We start from the raw sequence: 23,127 nt of genomic DNA, 5'->3' as shown, positions 1-23,127 counted from the left end.
ACTCTTTTTGGAAATTTTAAGCAATTACATTAATTGGAAAACTCTCTACACTGATGATTCTAAACACAACAAAATCGTTGCCTTCAGCGTTGTTAATAACTATGCAACAATTATGTCTGCTATACTATTATACTTTTTATAGCAGAAGCAACAGCCATCCTTCACGCTTGCCAGATATCAATAAAGAGTAGAGACAAGCATATAATCTTGAGTGACTCCTTATCGGCGCTCAAAGCTATCCTCAACGTAAATTTTTCTTACCAAATCAGATATATACTTATCGCCAATATAGGAAAAGTTGGGGGGGTGCGATAAGGCCATGCGAGATAAGACCTTAAGACCATAATGGCCTTATCTCTCATCCAAATGAGAGATAAAGCCATATGGTCTAATTTCCATTTAAATGTGAGATGAAACCATATATGTATTTTTTTTTTGATTTGCAAATGAGAGGTAATGCCATATTTTTTCTTTTAAAGTAAATGGAAATAAAGCTATTAAGGCTTTATTGCACTTTTGAAAATGGTTTTCTAGAAAAACTAAGAAAACTTTTCGCAAGGGGGAGGGGGCGGGCCGGCACGCGAACCGCGCGGCGCGGCGGGACGCGAAGGAGAGTAATCACAGAACCGCCAAACCATTCTGATATACATACATATATACTTACAATTTTTCTTTTTTAAGCAACCATGTTTTATTATTGTATTAGCAATTTTGCAGTTCTTTAACAGGAAAAAAAACAACAAAAAAATTTAATTCTTTAACAAAAAAAAAAAACAAAAAAGTTATATTATCTATGTTAACAAAAAATTGGTTGAGCATCTATAATAATCGCTCTGCAAATTGGACATAATGTTTTTATGCCTACCGAATCATTTCTATTTTTCATGTGATTATAACAATCTTTACAAACTTTGTAATGTTTGCACGGGTTGAAAAGAAGCTGCCTTTCCCTTTCGCAACATATTATACATAAGATGCTTAGTTGTGTTTGCGCATAATTATTTAAGCTTCCTTCTCCACTTTCTTCGAATGTGGTAGGTTGTTTGGGATATTTTTCGTGTTTTATTTCAAACAAATGTCTACGCATTGAACCAAACTCCACTAAATGTGCAGATGATCTATACTTTTTGCACTGATCGTCAAATATTTCACGAACACTAGTTCTTTTTAAGTGGCATTTTTGACCTCACTTCTGATCGCATTTATTATTTTCAATTTATCAAACAATATATTTTGTTTTTCATGATCATGGACTGAATTTTAGTTTTTAATTTTACGACAATGAATCAGGAGGTTGTTGAAATCAACTACAACACCAACTTTACAGTTCTTATTGTAACAATAATAGTATTTAATATTTCTACTTGTATATTTATATTTATAGATTTGTTCTTCCTTTCCAATATACATACAAAAGTTTACTATTTTTTCTAAACCCTGGTATAATAGTGTACTCAAAAACTATGTTCACACTTTCCATTTTGTTAAGAATTTCGCGAAATTGAAAACACGTGCACGGCAATAAAAATATGACATTAAATAATTGTCATTGTCAAATGCACTTTTTATCAACACAGGGTGACTTCTAATAAAACAATACATTGCCAATTGCACTTCTTGTCAAAACAGGGTGAGGATTTCCCATTTTTGTTATCTTGTAAAAGGGTAACACTTTACTAATCTTTCATAAATTGCAAAATATTAAAAACGTTAAAAAAAATCAAAAATGATTTTTCTTTAAAATGTATTTGAGATATAAGGCCATATTGAATTATGTGCTATTGTGAGATAAGGCCATGATGGCTTTATCTCAAATTCAAAAGCGAGATAAAGCCATATCGTTTTTTCAAAATAATATGGCTTAATCTCCCATTCAGATGTGAGTTAATGCATGACCTTAACTCACATGGCCTTATCGCACCTCCCCCGGAAAAGTTAAACTCTCAATGACACTCAGTCATATCGGCATACAAGGGAACACTCTAGCAGACTACGAAAGCAAAATTAGCAACTACATCTCCCTGAAAACTTGTAAATAGCATTAACTAAAATGGCATCAGAAATGCAGCCAAAAAATTTTATTCACACATATTCACACTTATACAAAAACATAAATCCCTATCGATGTCCTCCAGTCTTTCCTACAACAATATCCAGGAGACAGTGCATTATATATACTCGCTTTCGACTGGGTCACAAACATTTATTGGAAAAACCCTACAGCCAATCTGCCCATACTGAAACTTGGAGAATCTCACAGTTCAACATTTAATAGAAAATTGTCAATCATTAGAGTACCTCAGGCTAGTACTAAATAACCTTAACTTACGCGAATTGTTAACAAATGTAACACATTCTAACATTACAGATTTATATATAAATTAAACATATAATATATTTTGAAGTGTGATAATGTAATACAACAAGATTAGTAGATTTATTTAATAAGTTATGTAGCTAATGGCCATAGTCGCTAATGCTGATACTTTTTGTATTGTTAAAGTTTAGTTTTATTATTATTTTCATTAATAATAATAATAATAATAATATTATTATTACTATATTTTCATTGGAGACAGAGAAATGGAAGGGCTACTTGGGTAGTGTTGAGCATATAACATAAGTATAAACATAGTATATATATGAATTAAATCCAGCTGGATGCTTCAAAATCAATTATTTGGTGGCTAAGGTAAGTTTTTGCTCGATTTTATCCATATTCGTTACAAAGATATACTGTTCTTAGAAAAAAACGCTCTTTTGGTTATTGACTTATTGTGCTTTAAGTAGTTTTTAGCTAAACCGTTATGTGGGGAGAGGACGGGGCTATAATCCGATTCTATCCATTCTCACACTATCATATGTATGTGTTTTTATAAGATTTTTCTTCAGTAAATGTGGTTATTGTAGCTATGGTGGTTTCAGAGATACATATGTTCATTAGACCCATTAGAGGGCGTAGCCACGCCCTCTGTTTAAAAAACTTTAGTCGAAATCACAGTTCTATACCTTAATTTATTGCCAGTTAATGGCGTTTTGTGGGCGTGGCAGTGGTCCTATTACGCCCATATATGAACTCATCCTCACTTTTTAGTCAAGAAACACGTGCACCAAAATTAAGATATCTTAATTTTTACTCAAGTTACAGCTTATATAGAAAGAGACATACAGACGGACGGCCAGACAACTACTCGGAATTCAATTCGTCTCATCATCCTGGCCTTTTACATATACATATATATATATATAACTCCACACCCCCCCATCTATGAACGAGTCGGCATTTTCGCATTGACGCATTATTGCTGATTGAAAGCACATCAGCGTCATTCCAACAAATGAATGACGATTCACAAATTAACGCATTGTAGCGAGTTCAGTTGCATTTGCTGAAAAGTGTCAGATCAACCCTGAAAATGACTTTTCGAAACACCACAGAACACGCCGTGCTCCGAAGAAATATGACGATAATCCAGCAACTGCTTGTAATTTTGATTTCCAGACATTTTATAGAAAAGAATTCAAAATTGTCCTCGAAAATTTCACAAATTGTATTCAAGATAATTTGCAAGAAACTATGTCAACCTTCAAACCCATTCAAGAGATGTTCAGGATTCCAGCTAACAGAAGTAATATTACAATAGAATCTATACAATTTGTTGTGCAATTGGAACCTAAGTTCTTCAGTGAAGATCTAGATTGTATTTTTGCTGAAACACAAATTCTTTTTGATTCATGTAAAGAGTGTAAATCTTTCGATGACATTTCTATAGTAGCGTACAAATTGAGAAAGGTCATTCCTTCTGCGCACAAAATTGTTCATTACATAATGACTGCTCCTGTCACGTCAGCTTCATGTGAACGTTCTTTTAGTAAATTGAAATTTGTTTTCAACGATTTGCGTACAACAATGGGAGATGAACGTTTGAATTCTTTGATGCTGCTTTCAAAGGATAAAGTAGACGAAATCGATCTGCGCGATGTTGTTGGAAAATGGTCAATGTTGAAACATCGCAGAGTGAAAATATAACTCAGAAATTTATATTTTTTGCAATTCAATTTCTTAAGAAAATCTTGTTTTTTCCGCGTAACACGTCGCTGAACAATGTACATGTATGTATGTATTTTATATTAAGGGAAACATATTAAATGATGATTATACTAATATGTACAATACTTATTTGAGAATAAAATAATGAATTATGCTATTATGTTGTCAAACTTCTCCGTAATACTTTATCAGAAATGAAGATATCCTAATTTTATATATATTTATAAACATATACATTAAATCGGCAAATTCTTGAAATGAGTCGTCATTTCAAAGGGACTCACCCCCCCATGATCTGGATCCTCGCGACGCCCATGCTTCAACCGTTCCAAAACTCTTTATCAAAAACAAGTTGAAGGCTTAAGTTCCTCGGAAGGTACTAGTCTGACCACAGTCAACGTCTTTGGTAAGAAGAAACCAAATTAAATTTATTTAACTCTCAATATCAATTTATTCCCACAACATTCTATAAAAACGATACAATTTCAATTTGGCGACGGGAGTATAATGATCGAGGGTACAATGGATACCTTATAATATACCAGGATTTTAAGTACTGGCTATATTTCATCGCACATCACAGTAGGTTTTGCATGTCAGGGTCTTTTCTGGATAAATAGGAAACCGAAACTGCTTGGGGAGAAATTTATTATTATTCTTTACAGGGAGAATGCGGGCCTTACTATACTGCTATAGTTCGGAGTGCGGTGCTCTGACATGTCTGTATCTTCTCCATCTGCGTCCTGCTCATCCAGGAAAGTTCTTTGATTGCTATTCACTTCGGAGTGGCCAGAAACGATTCTTTTACATATGACTCAACCAACTCACGACTTTCGGTGTTTGACCAAGTATCCTCTGGGTAGCCAGAAAAAATTCTACGAAAAGATACGGTGGCTAACAGAAGGTTTCAAAACCGAATCATACTCTTATATAACCCCCAAAGGTGATTTAGCGACCGATGCCTAAAGCATACCAAAATTATGGAGGGAACACTTCTCCAGCCTGCTGAATGGCAGTAAATGTACAACGCCAGGAGAAGGCGAAGCTGATTCCCCAATCGATGACGATGGAGCAGATGTTCCATTGCCCGACCATTAAGAAGTTCGAATAGCAATTGCCTGTCTGAAGAACAACAAAGCGGCGGGGCCGATGGATTGTCGGCCGAGCAATTCAAAAACGATGGCGAAGAACTGATAAGGAGCATGCATCAGCTTCTTTGTAAAATATGCTCGGTCGAAAGCATGCACAACGTTTGTAATTTAAGTGTGCTCTGCTCAATCCACGATGGTCGCGATGTTTAAATTTGGTATCTCCGCAAAACTAATACGTCTGTGTAAACTGACGTTGAGCCACACAAAAAGCTCCGTCAGGATCGGGAAGGACCTCTCCCAGCCGTTCGATACCAAACGAGGTTTCAGACAAGGCTTCTCCCTTTCGTGTGACGTCTTCAATCTACTGCTGGAGAAAATAATCAATTTAATCGAGCAGGTACAATCTTTTATAAGAGTGTACAGCTACCGTCGTATGCCTCAACACACGCGCCGTTACTTCTGCTTTTTCCAAACTGGATAAGGAAGCGAAGCAAATGGGTTTGCCAGTGAACTAGGGCAAGACGAAATATCCCCTGTCATCAAACAAACAGTCGTCGCATTTGCAACTAGGCTCCCACGTCACTATTGAGAGTGATAACTTCGAAGTTGTAGATAATTTCGTCTAATTTGGAACCAGCATTAACAGCAACAACAATGTCTGGATAGAAATCCAACGCAGAATAACTCTTGCCAATAGGTACTACTTTGGAATGAGTAGGCAATTGAGAAGTAAAGTCTTTTCTCGACGAATAAAAACAAAACTCTATAAGCCACCCATTATTCCCGTCCTGCTATATGGTGCATAGGCACGGACGATGACAACATCTGATGAGTCGACATTACGTGTTTTTTAGAGAAAGTTCTGCGGAAGATTTAGTTTCCTTTGCGCGTTTTTACGAAAATACTCCAGCACTGAAATTTGGCACATCTTGCGAAAAGAAGAAACGACTGGCGCTGTTGTTAACTCGGCTAAAATCGCGTAAGCGGTGTCTACGCCAGTGAAGAAGAAGTAGTTAATGATCAGGCCGATTACCTTGTATGTTGTCAACAACGTATCTTTGTCCTTAAGGATCTTGTTTCGGTTCTATACTTTTGTTAAAATCGCGTCGTGTGCGGACAGAGGGAGTGCAGACTGTCGAATGTGACAACTAAAATTTTAGCTCTGCTTATCGTCGGAGTTTTGATATCATCAACTGATATTCGGAGATCCAGTCTGGACTCCTTCGTCCACATTGTAAATAGAATGGTCGTGGATTTGGCAGGAAAAGGGGAGTTTTGGAACTCTGACTGGGAAGAAGCGAAAAGTTCTAAGAGATAGGCGTTCACTTTTGAACACATGTTTACTTTACGGAATTCGTGCTGGTTTTCAGTTAGGCTCAGGTCAGGAGTAGCAAAGCCTCAAATGTTTTCACTATTAGAGAAAAGAGAGTTATTAGGCGATAAGACTCCCTTAGGTTGGCACCCTTCCGATTTTCCACAGGTCGGGTTTGTGAAGGGTGGTCAGTCACAAGTTGAGGACGTTGTTGTGTAAGGAGTCACTTTCTCTTATTTGCTAAGACTGCTACTTCAGCTTGAAAATTTGGTCGTAGATTTTTAATCCTACGAACGGGAATGAAGCGAGCAGTAGCAGCAGCGATTACATTGCGGAATTATCGTTCAGCATCAAATTCGCCAATGGGAATGAGTAGTGCGGTTAAGGTGCTCTCAGTAAATTCTGTGAAGACGACCTAGTTAGCGTAAGTTAACGTAGGTGCGGTTATTCACAGAAATAAAGTCGGGAGATCTGGATCGAGATTATGTGCAGATGGTCTTGTGCGATAGTTAGCATAGGTCATAGCCATTCATTGTGAAGAACGTCGAAGGAGTGCTAAAGATAGAGCTAAACGTTAAAGCCGCCTAGTACCAATCGGTTCTCACCACGAAGCGCATCATTGTCGGCTGATATCCTGTTGAGTAACAAGTAACTAGGTGGAAGTATATATATTTGGAGCTCGCAATCTTTATGTAGCACGCTGAAATCTGTACATCTCAGAAGATCTGTTTAGCGCAGATATCAATATGCCTTCTCGACTCATAATATCAACTATCTCTTCTATCTTGTTCGATAGTCCGTTGCTGTTCAACTGTAAAAGTCGGTATTGATCAAATTGGGAGTTATGCTGCCTAGTTGAGCTCTGTGGGATTATACAGGTTTCTTGTTGGCCAATCTGATGGAGAGGCTATTACGCAGTATGGGGCAACATGAACCACTCCCTATGTGTCTTAAGGTCTGAACAGGTGCAAGTGTTGCATTTAACCAACGTAAAGTTATAGTAGAAAATTCCTCTGTTTTCGGTTTGGACTCAATGCCAGCGCGGATCAGGAGAATACGGAGCAAGCCTGCGGTTAGGTGTTGCTATAAAAGTGATGATAGATCAACTTACTACTTATGGCACCGATCCAAACAGGGTTAGATCCTCGAAATATATGTAACCCGGCCGAGCGGGTCGCCACTTACCATGAGACTTTTTTCTAATGCTAACATTTTTTTATTTTTTGATATCTTTCGAATGGAATTTTCGAATCGAATAATTCAAAAAGTTATATATACACTCGTGGCCACACAAACCATACCACTATACTTTCTTTAACGTTTTTTCGGTCTTTTTCGTTCGTTCGGGATTTTTTTCAGTTTGGCTTTTTTATGTTTTTAGTAAGCAGAAGTAAACTAAATTATATTATCTAATTATAATTGTAGTTTTTAATTTATTACGTTTAATGAGTGAGACACAAATTAGCTTTTCTGTGCTTATAAAAAATCAGCCGATTTTATTGTTTTTAAAGTTATACACCGCCTAAACTTCGTGTTTCAATAAAAAAATGAAATATGTAAAATATTAATTTCAATTATGGTGTAAATGAAATTAAATTAAAAAATAAAAAATATTATTTTTTCATTGCATGTTATTGCATACACTATTTGATTTATAAATAAAAAAATAATTACTTGTATTGAAATAATTTTTTGCACATATAAATATTTATAAGGAAACTATTATCAGGGGTATTCAGACCAGCTTTGGCTCGAATTCGTTAGTCGTTACTCGGTAGTTCATGAGGTGCGTCTTGTTTTTGTAAAATTTACAGATTACCGTTTTATTGAGTATCGAAGTACCAGACTGGCGACCATGGTAACATCATTCGGCTGTTTAGTTTGTGTTTAAGTGTATATCCAATATATTGTGGAGTACACACCACTGCTTAATTACAATAAAAACCGCTTTACACACTTTGGCTTGTTAACAATTTTATTTATAAAATAAATTTATATTTTATAAAGTTATAAATATCGACGGATGGAGAGACTTCAATTCAGAAATGATTTGCGGGAGCTGGCGATCGGGGTTCCGCAGATCGAGGTCGAATCGGCTAATCGTAGATCAGAGAGATGTTGAAGCCGCGCAGGGTATATCTTTGTAGACGAAGTAAATTAGCGTGGAGTGCTAACGCGGCGCAGTGCACAAGCGAATGTTGATGTGCGATGAGTTTTTTAGCGAATTGTGTTCGCTATCCCTTTTCCCATCCTTTTTGTTGAGTGTGTTGATTGTTTGGTGAGTTGTGTTGTGTGGTGATGTATGGATATGGTGTCATTGGACGTGGTGAGTTCAGCTGTTCTATTAGGATGCGCCAGTTTTACCGTGTATAGGGGGTAGATGCTTAACTCATTTAAACATCCTGGACCCCCTAGGCGAATATTTTGCCTAGTTTTCCACGAATATGTTGTGTTGTATGTGTATTTTGGCGTACTGCTGGTGGAGTAGCCGGGGCGCAGAATACATTCTGAGAACAGAAGTATTTGATGATGGAGTTGTAATATACTCACATTTATTCCGGTGTGCAGAGAACGGATTTTGATTTAAACATGACACAGGTATTTTGTATGCATTTTAATTTGCGTGCAGGTATTTAAGAGAAGCAACTTTTTTTTTATTTGATATTTTGTTTATTTTATTTTACTTTTTTGAGGAGTCATTATTACGGTTTACAAGTGTGTGAGTTGTTTATCTTTTATTCATTTCATCGGCGGTTATTTAACATTTCTTATTTTATCGGTATGGAATATCGTTTGTTTATTATTTGCCTTTTCTATGTTACCGGCTTATAAAGGATAGTAACTCCACGCCTGGCTCAGATGTGGCCAGAATGGGTACACTTAGCCCCAGATTTAGGACTATGAAATTTGAGGGATCTTGCGAGAGAGTAGGCGGTAATTGCGAACGGCTTCATTTAGAATTATAATTTTTTAAGTGGGATGTTCAAGTTGTACAACAGATTCCCATCCACTAACCATATGTGGAGCGCTTATGTAGGGACGATAAGATCGACCTCTGCTTTTGTTAGTTTTTTTTTTTTTTTTTTTTTGCTTTATTCCATTTGAGAATTTAGGAAACTACGTATTAAGCAATATTTTATGAGAAATGTCGATTTTCTATCCCTTTGGAACAATTTTGTTATATATTGTGTTTAAGTGCGTATGCACTAATTTGGTTTTTAGTAGCCCGCCACCGCTAAAGGATATATTCAGGATTGTGTTTTTTCCATTATTGGCGAAAGCCATCCTGCGGGCTCGAAAAGTAACATATATGTGAGTTTTTAATATTGTTAGACCGAAATCTTACTTTGTTTTTTACTACCAATATGTGAGGTATTGGAAAATTGTGGCTCTAGTGGTAGTCGTGCGACGTTTTATTATTTGATCGAGTAGTTGTAGCTTTAGAGAAGTCTTCACAATACTGATCTTTTATAGTTTGAAATTTCCTTAATTGTGAATTAAGGTATTTATTTGTATTGTACTCAACTTGAGTTGGGATGGTTGTAACTAGTTCGGTAACTAGTCCACTTTGTGTTTCGCTGTGCAGCGTTTGAACTTTTTGTGCCTTTGAGCAACATGGTGTCTCTTGGCAATTTTTAGTAAATTGGCTTTCGGGATTTACTTTTGTAATTAAATCCGTGGTTCTTGATTTATAAGCACTTTTATATTATGAGAGGGGAAATCTGCTGTAATGAAGCATTGAGTTGTGTCTTTTGTGACAATATGAGCAATTAAATTTGCTTTTGCAATGATTAAGATTGTGTGAGTGGGACAAGCAGTTTGAACAGAGTCTTTTTGATCTGACAAAGTTGTTCCTTTCATTGACATTCAATTTTTTAAACTTCTCGCAAGTTTTAAGCTTATGCCCCCTTGTGCATAGTTCGCATGACATATGTTTTCGTTGTTCAGATGTGAACGATTGCGTTTTGTGAAAGTTTTTGTTTAAATTGTTTTTGTTACTAACTTGGGGTCTATTGAAGCTTCTATTTTGGTCGTGTTTAGTGTTCTTAGTTTTGATTATTTTTTCTTCTAACCTTTCCGCAATTTCATATTGGGTGGTGAGAAAATCTTTCATTTGTTGCCACGTTGGGCACTTTTTTCGTGATGAGAGCGATTGCTCCCATAGAAGTAACGACTTTTCTGGTAATGCGACGGTGCAAATGTTTAGCAGAATTGGGTCCCAGCTGTCTGTGGGAATATTTAGTGTCGATAGAATCGACAAACAATTTGAAACAGTGGATTCTAGTTTGATGAATTCTACACTTGTTCCTTTCTTGACTTTTGGCAAGTTCATTAGTGTCGTTACTTGCTTATCGACCAGTATTCTGTCGTTTTCATATCTAGCTTTTAGAGCTTCCCAAGCCAAATTGAAATTTTCGTCATTTAATGCGAACTGTTTGACTATTTCGCCTGCTTGACCTTTAGTTTTGTATCTGAGGTGATACAATTTTTGCGCATGTGATAATTGAGGATGGTTTATGTACACGGCCGTGAACATGTCCGGGAAGGACGGCCATTCTTCATAACCTCCGTAAATGGTTTCTGTGTCACATGCGGGCACCTCGAGGTGGATGCCTGAACTTGCCTCTTGATATTGTTGCATTTGTGGCAGGTCTACTCTACTGTGGGGAGTAGGTGCAATTGCTTTTATTAGCTTTAATTGATCGGAGATCATAGCTTTCGTTTCTTCATATTGGTCTAAGCAGTTTTCGTAAATATCGTAAGCCGATGATTTAAAATTTTGTGGTAGATCTGAATTGTCAGAATCTACTATGGCATCATGAGCCGCTTGGAGGCGAGTTCACAAATTTTTGAAATTTTGGCTTTTTATTTCTAATAACGATTCCGAGTTTTCGTGAATCGGTGAAGAGGCAAATCTAGTGCAGTATCTTGTTAAACTGTCACTTTCTGAAATGAATTTAATAGCCTGTTTTGAGCGTATAGCTGCTGCAGGTGTATTACGATTTTTTCCGTTATTAACCATTTTTATTATATTGTGTATTAAAATTTTTCTCAGAGTAAACTGATTTATAGCATCTATATGAAGCGATAAAGTATAGAAAATGAAATACTCTTTTATGTAAATAAGAGTTTGTTATTTCGGATAATATTAGCAAAACGTATTTTTATTAATATCCCCGTAGAAACCCGTACTTTTTATTAATTAAAATATTTTATGTCCGAATATTTGTATTTAGGTACACCCTAATACTTGGACTTATATGTATGTTTGTATGTGCGTATGAAGTTGCTTATGCTTTGTGCAATTGAGAGCTCGTCCAAGAGATCAATATGCTTTGTACATAAGTATGCACGAATTGTTTGTTATGATTTGTTCGTAAGCAATTGAGAGCTCGTTAGAGAGATCAATTAGATTTTTGTCCACAATCCTGCTTGTTTTTGTTTGCCAAAGAACAAGAGGTATTGCCGGATAATTGCAAATGTGGACTTTGAACTTTTATGTTTTAATATAAGATGTATGTTTGCATATACGGTGGTACATGTATATATGTATTTTCGTACGAAGTTGCTTATGTTTTGTGCAATTGAGAGCTCGTTAGAGAGATCAATTCGCTTTTTTGATTAGTATGCACAAATTGTTTGTGCTAATGTACATATATGAGCAAACAATATACTGTAATGCTTGTGTAATTTTGCTTTTTTTGTTTGGCAATATATTTGCACGACGAAAAGAGAGCGGGGAAAACGGATTCGGTAGAACAGATTTCCGTATGCACTATTATATATGTACATACAGATGCGTGCAACTAATTAACAACGCTGGTAGGAAAAATTGAAATTGGTTGATATTTTGATTTTCGAGAAAAATATTTTAACTATATGTTTTAAGAATAAATTAAATAATACAAGAAATATAAAAAATGTATTTTTTTTTATTATAAGAGGGCTTTTATAAAATAAGGGCATTTTACGACCTCAAAGTCAAAAATAGGTCGTGCAACTAATTAACAACGCTTTCTTGTGTTTTGGAAAAATTATTTTTATTTCGGTTTTAAAGTTAATATTTGGTTGCAAACCCATTATTGTCAATCACGGCTTGACATCTGCGAGGCATTGACTCCACTAAACTTTTGCAGATGTCCTTTGGAATATGATTCCATTCTTGTTGAACCTTTTCGTATAATTCCTGGAAATTTCCAACTTTATGGGAACGAACTCTTTTCTTTAAATGTGTCCAAAGATTTTCGATTGGATTTAGATCGGGGCTGCATGAAGGCCAGTCTAATAGAGTCACCATGTTTTTCTGAAACCATTGCTTTGTAGCACGCGCAGTATGTTTCGGGTCGTTATCCTGCTGGTAAATCCACGTTACAGGCATATTATCATCAGCATATGGTAACATTACGTTGTCCAAGATTGATATGTATTTAAACTGGTCCATACGCCCATCGATTTTATAAATAGGCCCAACACCTCGCCACGATATGGCACCCCAAATCATTATACAGCCACCACCATGCTTTAAAGTTGGCCTGGTGTATTTGTGGTCCAACTCCTTGCATCGAGGCCTGCGGACATAGCTTTCCCATTTATCTTACTTTCATCAGAAAATAAAACTCTTTTCCAATCTTTTGCTGTCCAATGGCGATATTTTTTTGCAAACTCTAAGCGGCTCCTCCGATTGAGTTCAGAGAGTAATGGCTTCTTCCTTGAAACTCTTCCAAAGAGTCCTTCCTCGCGTAATCGTCTTTTTACGGTATCTACAGATGGTGCGTTTGGATTTTCTCCAAAAACCGCAACTCGAATTTGATTTGCCGTCTTGTGGGGATCCTTTTTTGACTCGCGGATAATTAATTCGTCCTCCCGAAGAGTCGATTCCCGACCTCTTTTCTTTCTAAGCACTTGGTTTGTGGTTTTATTTTTGTTGTAATACCTTAAAAGCCATACGTTTGGAAATATTTAGAGTCCTTGCAATATCTCCGTAAGATTTCCTATCCTTGTGCATCTGTCCTATCCTTATTCATCACAAGACTTGCGCATGCCGATTTTTTTTTTTCACTAAAATTATTTATTTCCTTAATAGTAACTTATTTTAATAAAAATATAAATACCTATTTAGTTACCTGTACACAACTAATTTATAAGAAATCTTAAGAATTCAACACGCGTTGTTAATTATATGCACGACCGTTTTACTCACTTCTGGATAAAAGACTGAACTGTTTCAGAATAACGGGATTTTATCAAGATTTTTTTACAGCTAAATTTGACCATACTTTCACAGAAGAGAACTAAAAAAAATATATATTTTTACGCTTAAAAATTTTACAGAAATTGCTATTTAATTTATAAGGGCAAGTCGTTGTTAATTGGTTGCACGCATCTGTATACATATGTACGTATGTATGTAACTAATCATATGTTCTAATATAATATTTCTGATTTTATAAGTATGTAATTTGTATGTTAAGGTTTCTGTGTATATTTTTTGTGGTATGTATGTATATTAAGAATATATGAGGAAAAATATATCTCCTCTAGGTATATATGCGAATATGTATTTTTTTTTCAATTCTTGCTTTGTTTTTTCTGTTACAATTTTTGATTATTGTAGGTGCCTTTGCTTACTTAATTTATGCACTCCTGCTTGTTGTTGTTAAACATAAGAGGTATGCCGGAAAATATGAGAAGTAAATTGATATTTTTTTTTATTTGTTAATATGTGTATTTGAATACACAAAGGTAAGCTAGTACCTCGGCAATACAGTAATATTATTTATAAACATATATTGATATATAATCTTTATACCAAACTGTGTTCGGTTTTTCCCGCAAAATAAACTCGAAACTGGTATATGTAGTTTGGCAACCGTTTTTTCGCTGTTAAAACGGATTTCGAAATACGGATTTTATATCAAACGTATTTTTTACATACATATGCGCATTAAATAGATTTAAGGAAATGAAATAAATACGCTCACTTCGATTTTCCTCAAGGGGGCGTTTTATGCGCTGTAGGTGTTTACAAGCCTGGGCGTTTTGTTCCAATTCCTTTTCCACTCCTGAAGTCTGCTGGATACGAGAACGGCTGGTAGTTTTTGTTGTGTTGTAATTAGTAGATAATTTGTGTTCGCGCCCGAATATTTGTTTTACCTTGTTTGTATTTATGTTTTGCTATAAGTTTTCGCGCCCGATTGTCTTAAGTGGTGAACACATAGAGCGCGACAGACTGCAGCAGCACGACAGTGAACTGAAAACGTCGTTGTTCATCTTACTACATGTACATTTTGAGAAGCAACAACAACACAATGGCCGGCATGTACACAAAACAACGCAGTTGTCCATTTTGTATGTACACAATTTCGTTGTGGCCATACTAATTCCTTTCACGTCAATGAAATTTTAATATTTTGTTCAAAATGAAATTTTTTATGCAAAAAATAAGTAAATAGGTAAATATTTTTGCTTTAAATTATCAATTTTTATTACAAATGATATAATAGAGGTATAATATAGCTATTTTATGCTTTTATTTGTAAAATAATGTCAAGTTTGTTAGAGCTGTGAATAATTTTACATTTTACATATTAGTGGCATCACCACTCTACCTCCTCTTTCTATCTTCCATTCTACTGTCAACTCTACAGTCGTCCTACTGTCGTTGGCAAAAATAGGAGGATATTGAAGTTAGCGAGAACGACAACTGTCGGCCTGCAGTCGTGTAGTCGTGTAGCTGTCAAAATAACACTGCCCATAAGAACGTGTGTATTTTAATATTTGACAGATGTAGTTTGCAGTCTGTCGCGCTCTATGTGTTCACCACATTAGTCTTTTGTGGTTTTTATTGTTTTTCATTTGTTGAAATTGTTTATTATACTTTGTTTTAAATTCGCGCACAATGTTTTTGTTTTTGTTTTCTTCTACACTTTGTGTCAGTGCACTTTTTTACCGAACTTGGTTTGGTTTTTGCCACCAAATCCACTTATTATTGTTATTAAGCCAATTTATGTGAATTATTATTGTTTTTAATTTGACTGTGACAAGCCGAAGGTGCCTTTCGTTAAGGCTCGAAGGACCTTGTTTAAGTGTATATCCAATATATTGTGGAGTACACACTACTGCTTAATTAAAATAAAAACCGCTTTACACACTTTGGCTTGTTAACAATTTTATTTATAAAATAAATTTATATTTTATAAAGTTATAAATATCGACGGATGGAGAGACTTCAATTCAGAAATGATTTGCCGGAGCTGCCGATCGGGGTTCCGCGGATCGAGGTCGAATCGGCTAATCGTAGATCAGAGAGATGTTGAAGCCGCGCAGGGTATATCTTTGTAGACGAAGTAAATTAGCGTAGAGTGCTAACGCGGCGCAGTGCACAAGCGAATGTTGATGTGCGATGAGTTTTTTAGCGAATTGTGTTCGCTATCCCTTTTCCCATCCTTTTTGTTAAGTGTGTTGATTGTTTGGTGAGTTGTGTTGTGTGGTGATGTATGGATATGGTGTCATCGGACGTGGTGAGTTCAGCTGTTCTATTAGGATGCGCCAGTTTTACCGTGTATAGGGGGTAGATGCTTAACTCATTTAAATGGTTTGCGTTGGTGCCTCAAAAGTTAACTTGATTCATTGGGAAAAAATACATTTGCTGTCCACTACAAAATATTTTTTGACAAATTTTTCAGTTCTTTTAATAATAAAAGCCAAGAAAAAATCCACATTCTTTTATTGTTATTTCTGATTATTTGGCCGGGCTATGTAAGTAATTTTTTAGGTAATTTTTTTACATCTTGGATTATATTATTGGTGTTTTGGTAAAGATCCCTAACTTTTTTGAAAATATAACATAGCGGAGAGAGTGTAGCGTCCCAAAAGCGAACGGATTTCTTCAAATCCGTCAAGTAACGGGTTTTTCAATGAGAACGCTACGAGAGTTTTTTTTTAATATAACAAAAACATCCCAACCCGTTTTTGTTATATTAAAAAAAAACAATGAAATTATTTATTCCTGTGAAAGTACATTCGATGCCATTAAGTATGGAGCTCGATTTCTTTTGCAATCGTCGCCGGCTTGTTGGTATAGACCATAGACCAGACGTAGCCCCACAGTCTACTTGTAATTTTTTTTCTAACGACGCCAAATCGCGCCACCAAGGCGGCCAATTGACTGGTCTATTTCGTGTGATAACACGTTCACCAAACTTGGTTTTCAATAAATAGATTGCGACATTTGCAGTGTGGCTTGTGGCACCGTTCTGTCGGAACCACATATTGTCCAAGTCCATATAACCCAATTCGGGTCAAAAATATTCGGTTATCATTGAGCGGTAGCGATTATCACGGAAGAAGTACGCACCAAACCGCAATTTTTTCAGGATACAATGGTGATGTAGAACGTACGAATGAACTTTCACAGAAATTAATAAATTCATTGATATCCCAGTTTCTCAAGCTCATATAAAATTTCAAAAATTCTATAATTTCTTAAAAATATATTATTGCAAAGAAATATAAATTTAATTTAAATTGTATATTGAGAGTCGTTATTTGAAACGAAAGAATATATGGACCAACAAAACTTCCCTAGCTTAAGTAATGGGTTACCTAAATTAAATTCCACTAACAATGAGGCAAGTGACAACACTAAGCAGACTTATTCTAATGTACTAAAAAGTAATACGAAAAATGAACAAAATGCGATGATAAATAAATTGAACAGCTGCTAGAAAAACAAATAGAATTAACAAACACTCTACTTAACATGATGTCTCTACTTCTTAACAAGCTATGCAAGTGAACTTAAAATTAGCAAAATGGAATGCCAATGGCATATCCCGTCATACTCAAGAAATTTAAATATTTTTAAATCAAAATTTATTGACATTATGTTAGTGTCAGAAACCCACTTCACGAATAAAACATTCTTACAAATAAAAAATTATGATATAGTCGCCTCTAATCATCCAAATAACAGGGCTCATGCTGGCTGTGCAATCTAAATTAAGTCTTGTATCAAATATGACGCACTTGAACCAATTTAATCGCCGTCTATACAAGCTGCCGGAATAAAAATAAAGTCTAACGATAATGATTTACACATTTATGCTTTGTACCCACCACCAAGGCATAGTATAACAACCACGGAATATCACAGTTTCTTCAGCTCTCTCGGTCAAAGATTTTTTGTAGGAGGTGATTACAATGCTAAGCATCCCTGGTGGGGCTCACGTACTACAAATCCAAAGGGTAGAGGCTTTATAAATGCATTATAAAGAATAATTTACGAACTCTGTCAAGCGATGAGCCGACCTCGATTTTGCTGTATACAAAGGTATTCCAACTCAACTGTTAGATGCTGTTAGCTCTGATGAACTAAGCTCTGATCACTCGCCTATCATAGTGAGATACAACACTTCAGTTAATGTTAAGCAAAGAAAATATTTTGCTTTAAGCAATAAAAGTGAAATTGGACTTTTTCAAGTTTGGATTTCGCAAAATATAATACTTAACACTTAAATCTCAAGTTGAACTGGATGATGCAGTCGAAGGTTTTAAAAACCTAATTCACAAAGCATCTTTTCCTGCCACTTCCCAAAAAAGGAATGAATTTACATCTCATAAACTGATTCATGTATCTGCAGAGATTAAATCATTAATTCAGAGTAAAGGACGTTTCAAAACTACTCTAAATAAAGCCACAAAAGAGCTAAAAGAAAAATTAAAAGACTTCAATCAAAATTAATCGATTTCTGATTATATTGATATATTGAGAGTTTAATTATAGAAATAATGAAGATCATAAGATTTGGAATGATACAAAAGATCAAGACAAAAGACTTTAGACTTGACGTAGCCCCACAAAAAATAGTCTAAAGGCGTTAAATCGCATGAGCAATAAGCCAGCAACTATTCCAGCTTTGGAAGACAACATTTCCGAAGAAATTCGGGCTATTCCGGCCGAAATGCTCGAAAAAGTTGCCCAAAATTGGACTTTCGGAATGGACCACCTAAGACGCATCCGCGGTCAACATTTAAATGAAATTATCTTCAAAAAGTAAATGTCATGAACCAATCTAACGTTTCAAATAAAGAACCGATGAGATTTTGCAAATTTTATGCGTTTTTTTTTAAAAAAAGTTATCAAGCTCTTAAAAAATCACCCGATATAAGCACTAGAAATAAGAACATTTGATATGAATATTGTATATTATTATTGATATCACTGGACATCAATATCATAAGTCAGATTATGATTTTGTTATCTCATTTGCTTATTATTTTTAAAATACATAGATTGCAAATAAAACACATTTCTCCGAATTTCGAAATATATTTCCATGATGAAATGGCAAGCCTTACTGAAAAGAAATGTCAAAAAAGAGTCTCTATCGGTGTACTTTTGTAGCATCCCTATTGAAAACCCCGTTTGTTTCGGAGTCTTTTAATTCGAACAAACAAATAATCAAATCCTTCCTCTAAATTGGTTTTGTAAGCTTAAGAGGCTGTCCGTGTTTGGAAATTTCACTGTGTTTCGAACACGAAAAAACAAAGAATAATATTAATAACTAAGTTGATACCAAATCTGATTAATAATACCTTAGTAAAGAAATTATACTTATGTGCATACATATTTTGTATTGTAACTCTCGCTAGTCTCTTGTTTTTATAGCAGATTGTTATTATAAAGTATTTCGTCGAATATAGAAGAAAATAAAAATCTAGTCAATATTTTCGGATTCTGAAATCATATCTCGCAAGTGTTTAGATATATTGACCTTACTTTTTTTCTAAATCATAGAGGAAATGTAAAATAATATACACTACTTAAAAGACAGGACAAAATTTTGATTAATAAGTGCCCATTTTCAAAGTCAATGTTGAGACATTTGAAAAACCAGAAAATGATTCACAATTTCAACATCCGCACTATTTCACAATTGCATTTTCACTTGCATCTACTTCGTAAAACAGTTGATTTTGATCGACACATGGCGAACAACCGATCAACAGGTTGTCACATACAAGTATTTTAAATTTCAGGTGCGCTTAGAACCCTTATTATCCCATTGGGTATTTTATAACCCATCGCATACATATGTCAGGTATGCCCCATAAATTTTCGAAAAAATCGTACGGCGAGATATATAGGCTGGCAGTAATGGGTTAAGTTTGCGTGAATGTGATATGAAAATAATATGAATTTGCACAGTACCAAACCGCCATAGAACTACAATTAGTAATTTGCGAAAAATCCTACTCAAGCTAGAAAACCAAAAATATACGCTCAAAGCCAACTATTCTTTCTATGGTACTACAAATTCTCGGCGCACTTGTCTCCGACGAGTACATGGTTGTGGGCTGCCTTGTTATAAAGGAAAAACTCTAATATGCTACATAACGACAAATACATATGTATGCCCCAATGTATTTTGATTTGCTCGATAGTAAATAGATAGAATTTGTAAGGCATTTTTACCAGTAAGAAAATGGTCAGGAAAAAGAACGGATATAATCCTTATCGAAGATCTGTGGGGACTATTATCTGATAGAGCTTTAAAAAATGGATCTCAGTTTAAGGGGTCAGTAGGGTAATCTTTTTTCAATTTTTTTTTTGTTTTTGCACTTTCTGTTACCTTATACCCTTAGAATTAATGCAGAAATTGATTTTACCATTGAAAGGTTTCGAAAAAGGCCCAAAAATAATAATACCGCTTGACGTTTTTTCAACGTTTATGTCTATCTTTGTATGCTTTTTCAGTACCTCCAACTTTAAACGCGTTTTTCTTAAAACACACTTTTTTAAACTGGCGAACATGATTCCGGTCGAACTACTCAATGTTCACAAAACGCCTGGCTATCGTTCCTACAAGATTCATAATTTTTTATAATTTATTGACAATGTTATGATAAAATGTATGTAAAAAAACATGGGGAAAAATGAAAACGTTAATTACTTTTTAATTTATCAACATTTTTTCATGATTCTAGTAGGGACGATAACCATTCGCCAGTGAAAAACAGCGTCTCATTCACCCAGCCATTTCTCCGACAGATGTCATCAAAAAATTCCGAAAAAATTGTTTATACACTCCACGATTTACCTCATGATAAAGTAAAAAAAGTTCTATTGTAGAATAAAAATTTCTATGAAAAAAATAATGTCAAAAGAACAGCCCAGATTACCCTACGACCTTTTAATACAAAAGTATTTAAAAAGGCAATGCAGCGGAAATGGGCTTCAATCGCCATGTTAAAGCTAAAACCTTTGATTGAAACAATGCCATCTCAACTTAACCAAGTCAAAATTAATAAGAGAGAGCATATTCATTACAATCAATGACAATTTTTTAACATGTACATATAAATATTTTCTTTTTAACATCTATTTGCTTTCTAATTGTGTTAAATGTGTAAAAACCAAAACTTTGTAAACGCTCTTTATATTAAAAATTGAATAGCCTGAAGTCGTGCTCATATAATTTCTTTACTAAGGTAATAGGTATTTTTTGAAATATTTGTTCACACAAATTTTCCCAAGAAGTTTTGTCGGAACCGCCGATTTCAGACCCTATAGCTTATAGCTGCCATATAAACTGAACGCTCAAAATTCTGTTCTTGTACGTGAAACTTTTTTTTATTAAACAAGATATCTTCCATAGACTTGAATTAGTTCTTGAATAAGTAAATATAAATGTATATTAGCACTGCATTTTTTTATAGCAATAACCACAATTCACTTACCGTAAATTTGCTGACATCTCCGTAGTTTCCTTCTTTTCAACAATTTCGGCTGCACTTAACCTTTCGCCTATTGTTGTTTCTACATACTTATCGTCTAATATAATGTCTTTTGAATTTGTAATTTTTTGGTTATTTTCACTTTTCTCTTGTTGCTTCAACCGGCGCACACGCAAAGAACGTCTAGTTAAATTACACTTGGCCAATTCAGCTACTGCATTTGCTACTGCATTAGCAGTGGACATGCCGGTCAATCCCAAATAATTGCAAAACTCTTGTTGTTGATGACATGCACTGGTAGATATAAGGTTTTTTCGAAACTGGGGAAAGTGTAGAATAGGACTGATCAGCTTCATGTGGCGATGTAGATATTATTTCTGTTTGTAACTCATTGTCTTCTGATTGGTGAAGCGGACATTCTGTGTTTTTATCCATATCACTAGGATTAAAGCTATGCGTGTTCTTTGACATTAATATCGAAACGTTTAAGGCAGCTGAGTTCGGCATCGGTAACTGAGTGGGAACGGGTAGCGGCAGGTGTTTTTGTGGCAATGTAGGCGTTTTAAACAATTGACTCCTTCTTTCATAAAGTTGTTGACTTTTATTTTGTATTGCAAAATCCAAACGCATTTGAATAAGACCTCGAGAATTTGTCTCATTCTTTTCATTGAATTTATCAATTTCCCTATTCAGGCGGCGTAACTTAAAAACCGATTCCTCATCTGCAGATGGCCGAAATTGACGAGATACAAGCGACGGATATCCGCCTATTGCCATTTGGGAATGGCGACACATGTTATCTTTTGATTCTAAAATATCACACGAAGACTTTCCATTCAGAACTTGATTACCATGCTCCGAATTTCTAGGGCGTAGCTTTTGTTGATTGCTGTTGAATTTTTGTTTGGAAGTAAGACATAAAAGTAAATCATTTTCAGAAGAGGATGTAAATGTAGGGGTAGTATTCCTTCCTCTTAACAAATGTTGTTGTTGACGTTTTTTGCACTCAAATTCAAGAGCTGCTCGCATACGACGTTGTGCCGAAAATGTACCAGTGGCAGAAGGTTTAGTTTTTTCATCTTTTTCTATTAAAGTAGACGTTGTTGTAAGCCTAGGCAGGATATCATTTCGAAATACGTTAAAATCATACTGTGTGCTGTTGAAAGCGCCATTCCTATTGCCTTGTATAACTCCTTTTTGTAATTCCTCATGTTCTCTGAAAAGATCATCAAAACTATCCACATCTTCGACCTCACTGAAATCAATATCACATTTCCAAGCGTTAATTTTTTCGTCCAAAGACATTTGCGGTTTTTGCGTTGTTAATAATGCCAGGTTACGCTCAAAAACGTCTCCTGACAATGTATTTTTTTGCAGAGCAGTCCGTTTTCGTGGATTCGAAGGAGAACTAACTGGAAAATCGCTGGTGGTTTCAGTAGAACACTTGTTTTTGTTGCTGTTGCTATTCACAGTTTGTTGATTTAAACGTAAACGCAATTGAAGGTTGGAATTAATTTTCTGTCTCTTATATGCCTCCGAACTAGTTGTCGACTTTGAGCAGATTTCAACAATTTCATTCACAGGGTTTTGTACGTGATCATCTAAAAAAATACATATACAAATGTTGATAAATTATACGTTAAAATATATTATAGTGTTTGCTACATTTATACATTTATGAATTATGTACCAAAACGTAACAACTGAGGGGATGCATATGACGCCACCCTTTTTATTAATTAGAAAAATTATATTTTCTTTGTTAAACGGTCAAAACTGCTTGCTGCACTCGGGTCTCAAAACATATTGATGTATTACATTAAAAAGATAGCAACAATATTAAGATTTAGTTCGATTTAATGGTCGATGATTTATCTATTATAAAGATAATTTTCTTTTAACTTTGATGTTTAAAACATTACACTGGTCAACAA

The 23,127-nt window shown here is 35.1% G+C and overlaps 1 protein-coding gene across 1 annotated transcript in view; it reads right to left on the bottom strand.

The window, feature by feature from the left end:
- Positions 1-22,868, bottom strand: part of LOC126752994 (uncharacterized) — a 47,056-nt gene extending 24,188 nt beyond the window's left edge. The window contains 3 exon segments of the mRNA XM_050464089.1: positions 21,197-21,507; positions 21,509-22,794; positions 22,859-22,868. Of these exon segments, the coding sequence (XP_050320046.1) occupies positions 21,197-21,507; positions 21,509-22,794; positions 22,859-22,868 (1,607 nt within the window).
- Between the last annotated feature and the right edge of the window lie 259 nt (positions 22,869-23,127).

This window comes from Bactrocera neohumeralis, chromosome 3, assembly GCF_024586455.1.
Source record: "Bactrocera neohumeralis isolate Rockhampton chromosome 3, APGP_CSIRO_Bneo_wtdbg2-racon-allhic-juicebox.fasta_v2, whole genome shotgun sequence".
Taxonomy (NCBI): Eukaryota; Metazoa; Arthropoda; class Insecta; order Diptera; family Tephritidae; genus Bactrocera; species Bactrocera neohumeralis.
Note: the sequence above shows the minus strand (reverse complement) of the source record. Positions and strands in the feature narration are given on the sequence as shown.